The sequence below is a fragment of the Lethenteron reissneri genome, chromosome 30, assembly GCF_015708825.2.
Source record: "Lethenteron reissneri isolate LAM-NWPU_2019-01 chromosome 30, ASM1570882v1, whole genome shotgun sequence".
In the NCBI taxonomy this organism is placed as follows: domain Eukaryota; kingdom Metazoa; phylum Chordata; class Hyperoartia; order Petromyzontiformes; family Petromyzontidae; genus Lethenteron; species Lethenteron reissneri.
Genome location: NC_083808.1, coordinates 7254042 through 7258051, shown reverse-complemented (window position 1 = coordinate 7258051; position 4010 = coordinate 7254042). Strand labels below are relative to the sequence as shown.

Genomic DNA, 4010 nt, shown 5'->3' with positions numbered 1-4010 from the left:
TCTATAATTGCAGCTGCACGACGGCAGAACACACAGCATACCTACAATCCACGTGAAAATGTATTCTGTGTTGAGTCGATGATGAGTTGCGCATACATGTCGCGGTTCACACTTTACAATGACCTTTTGACCTTGCTGCTCTCGTCCCTTGATGTGATATTTCTCACGTCTGTGGCAAAGTTCAGCCAATGGAAGACTCGGTCTCATTTATGTTTTCTTTTTTTCAAGAGAAAAAAAGGTGAAGGCCAGAGTATGCATCTTTTATCTTTTTTCACATTGTTACTATTAATGTAATGCCATTGCAGCCAATGGTGACATCGGCATTGCTATGGTTACGTATGCCTTGCATTCTCCCTCTTCCGTGTGGCTGATGTAGATGCAGGGCAACCGATACAAATCCAGGTGGTTAAGCCAGATGACCACGTAAGGAGGAGCAGAATGTGTCCGCTGTGATGTCTCCTTTGTATTTGTGGATCGGGCATTGCGTTGTTATCTGTCATTTGGTCTGTTCTGGATGATCACAGTTGCACACTGGAAAGATGTATTTTTTGTAATGTTAGATTTGAGCATCTGTCATGGTTTGTGCTGATGTGGTTTCGGGTGTACCATGAGCTCCAATCCTTGTGTATTGTATTGACAGAGGTAACAATTTTTTGACTTTTTGACATTTTTCTCGAGGACTGTATTTTAAAAAAAGAAAAATAAAATATCTGCAGTTATATTTTGTATAAAAAAATTACACCTGTTGACGACAGGGTTAAAATATAAAGAAAAGATATAATGCAGTTATATTTTTGTATTGAACTATCAATTGATCGGCGTTTCGTGTATGGTGTGGTAAAGTGTGGCCACTCCTGCCTTTTGTTGTTGTCCACGGTGCGAACGAAGTGCAACACATATACATATACACGCATTACAAGACGTCTGGCTGGTTTGGAAGATTAGGCCAAAATATTTCTCGAGAGGCAGGTTTCCAGAGTTTTCTCTGGCTGAGGCCCTTCCAACAGCATTGGTATGAGCCAGAAAATTCCGGGCTGCACCATTGCCTAAAGTACTACCATAATCCTGTCATTAGGTAAATGCAATTAACTGCAAAACATATACTATAAAAAAACATAATAGAAATCTACCATGTAGAAAAACGAATGATATTAATAAACAAAGACATCAATAATGACCATCCTAGTTAAATACATTCGAGCGTACCAGATATTCAATTATCTGTGCAGTTTCTGTGGAATCATAATAATACACGTTATGTTTAATTAATTAAAAAAGCGACAGGTTGTCTTTGAACAAACGAAGAAGGAAAAAAAAAGTGCGTAATGTCATTAGCTATTTTTTTTGCCTTTCTTAATTTAACACTCGCGGAAATGAGACGTAAAAAAAAGTCAAAGCAGAAAAGGAACCCCCCCCCCCGAGCCAGCATTTGCATTTCAGTGGTTGAATGGGTTTTGCTCCTCGCGTAAGGCAACGCACTGGGAACGCACGTGGTATATAGGTCTCTGGTTTTTTTCTCGTATCGTGAGAGCATTGTTCTCAACGCCGGTGATCCCTGAAACGCAAAGGCGTATATCGACGGGGGAGCACTCAAACGGTAAGAAACAACAACAAAAAACCCACCTACCCTATTTCAATATAAATACAAGATTGCATACACTGCATGTGTCGTACATCATCTGAGTTGTTTGTCGCAATTGTGTACGCTTAATGTTTTGGATTAGAAATAATGATAAAAGGAGAGAAATACTTGCATACCTATTTGTATTTGCGCGTTGCTATGTCCAATGACTGTTGTGATATCATTCGTCAAAGGGAGTTAATTTGTTCGTACATAGTAAATGTTGTTAGACGTGGCATGCTCATATATCACGAATAGATATTAACCCAGTTACTGTGTAAATTGATAGAATGAGCGACTAAATTATTACGTGGATGACCTAAAAGCAATGCTGTTTCAAGTGAGCAAATAAAAAATGACATTAACAATGTAGATCATAAATGTATTCTGGTAGGTTCTGTCTTACATCTTCACATGATTTGTGGAGAAAATTGCACTTTCACATTTGTAATTCATTCAATGTACAAACACAATATGATGTTGTCACGCAGAGAGATTAATATTGGTGATAAGTGGCAAGCTGTCAATTAACGTGTCTTGTATACAGGAGGTCGTGGGTTCGATCCCGACCCTGACGCCTGTATTTTTTGAGTTTGCGTGTTCTCCCCGTGGTCGCGTGGATTTTTTTTCCAGGTCCTCCAGTTTTTTTCCCACCACATTTAGGAACATGCGTTTAGAGAATGTGGCTGATATAAATTTACACTCGAAAAGCCACTTCGTTGAGCTAAAATGTGTGGCCAGGTCGCTTCTGAAAAATAGCTATATGTTCAGTGAGCTTTACATGATAAAAAAAACCCAATAATTTAAATGTTTAGTTTATGTTTATAACTCAGCCGTGCGAGTAACAGCAAGTGTGCACTGTTCTATTAACACATTTCACCATGGCTCATGTTACGTTCATATGCTTTTTTGTGTTAATATGTAAACATTTTTGATTGACATCGGCAGGAAAAGAAATGACCCTGAATAATTGTACAAATGCCACGATTCAACAAAACCACTCCAAGCCAGAAGACACCGTGGGCTTCGTCCCAGAGATTGAGAACGTTCATTTGCGATCGGCGTTGGCTTTTGGCTGCGCTCTGATCTTTCTCGTCGGCGTGCCGGGAAACATCGTTCTGCTCGCCGCCCTGCGAGAGAGCATCCGGAACAGAGACGGCGACACCGTTACCTCCGTCACGAGCGTCTTGATATTCAACATCACCGCCTCGGACCTCGTCCTCCTGCTCTACGTCATCCCCTTGTTTACGCTACACTTCGTTCTCTGCAGTTGGACCTTCGGGCCGCTCGTTTGCACCGCATTCAAGGTCGCATCGCACGTGAGCATGAGCGTGAGCTTCTACAGCATGGTGTGCCTGTCTGTCGTGCGTTACGTTGCCGTGGTGCACCCCATCCGCGCGCGGCTCGTGCGCTACAACCACGCGCTCCTGCTCTGCGCCTTCATCTGGCTGGCCACCTCGGGCTTGAGTACCCCCCGATGGCTCTACAGCCGCGTCGTCGGCGTGGGTGCGTGCAGCGTCTGCGCGCTGGTCATGGACGAGAGGGAGAGGCTGCTCTTTGACGTGGCACTGAACATCGTCGGGTTCATCCCGGCCGTCGCCGTCATGGTCTTCTGCTACTCGAGGATCGTGCGAACGCTGTGGAGGAGAGGGGACATGATACGCAATAACCAGGCGAGCGTTCTGTTTAACCGCCAGGCCACGATTATGACACTGGTTGCCTTTATAGCCTTCTGCCTGCTGTGCATCCCCATGCTGGTTTACATGCTCTGCCAGGCAAAGTTGTTCACCAACAGCTTGGATTACGCCATCGTTAGCCAAGTTTCAATTGTCCTCTGTTACACCAACAGCTGCATCAACCCAGTCATATACTTTTCTCTCTCGGGGCAGTTCCGCTTCGCTCTCAAGAAAGTTGTAAGGAATTGCCATTCTGAGCAAAATTTGCAAAACAATGGTTTGCCTCGAAACACAGCAGAAATGCATAATGTCTGTATTTTGACGTCGTTTAGAACAATTGAAAATGCGTGATTGAGGTTGAAGTGTTCAGTGCCAACTTGGTCAAAATCAGAAATTATATTTACGTGCGTGAGTTTTTCAAAGCGTAATTTGTATTCTGCTGTCATAGCATTTCTGAGATCACCCAGGACTTTTGAGGTAGTGGCTGTGGACATGGCTCCAGTTGAGGATGCACATGAGTGGGTGGCACAACTTTACTTTGCAGAGAAGAGGCGTTGGCTGCTATTCCTAACCCGTGTCAGCAAAGGTGACCGATTTTATGCGAAATAAAAGTTTACAGCAAAACTTACTTGACTATTTGTGTTCAGTGTACTTCTCACTAAAAATCAACTCCGGTACAACGACGCATATCCAAATTGCGAGGGTCAATGTTC

General features: G+C 43.3%; 1 protein-coding gene across 1 annotated transcript; it reads left to right on the top strand.

The window, feature by feature from the left end:
* Positions 1-1573: 1573 nt before the first annotated feature.
* Positions 1574-3648, top strand: LOC133349578 (galanin receptor 2a-like). Its single transcript, XM_061563147.1, has 2 exons — positions 1574-1597; positions 2570-3648. Exon 2 carries the CDS (start codon positions 2578-2580, stop codon positions 3646-3648), a length of 1071 nt encoding a protein of 356 aa, XP_061419131.1. The 5' UTR covers positions 1574-1597; positions 2570-2577.
* The last annotated feature ends 362 nt before the right edge of the window (positions 3649-4010 follow it).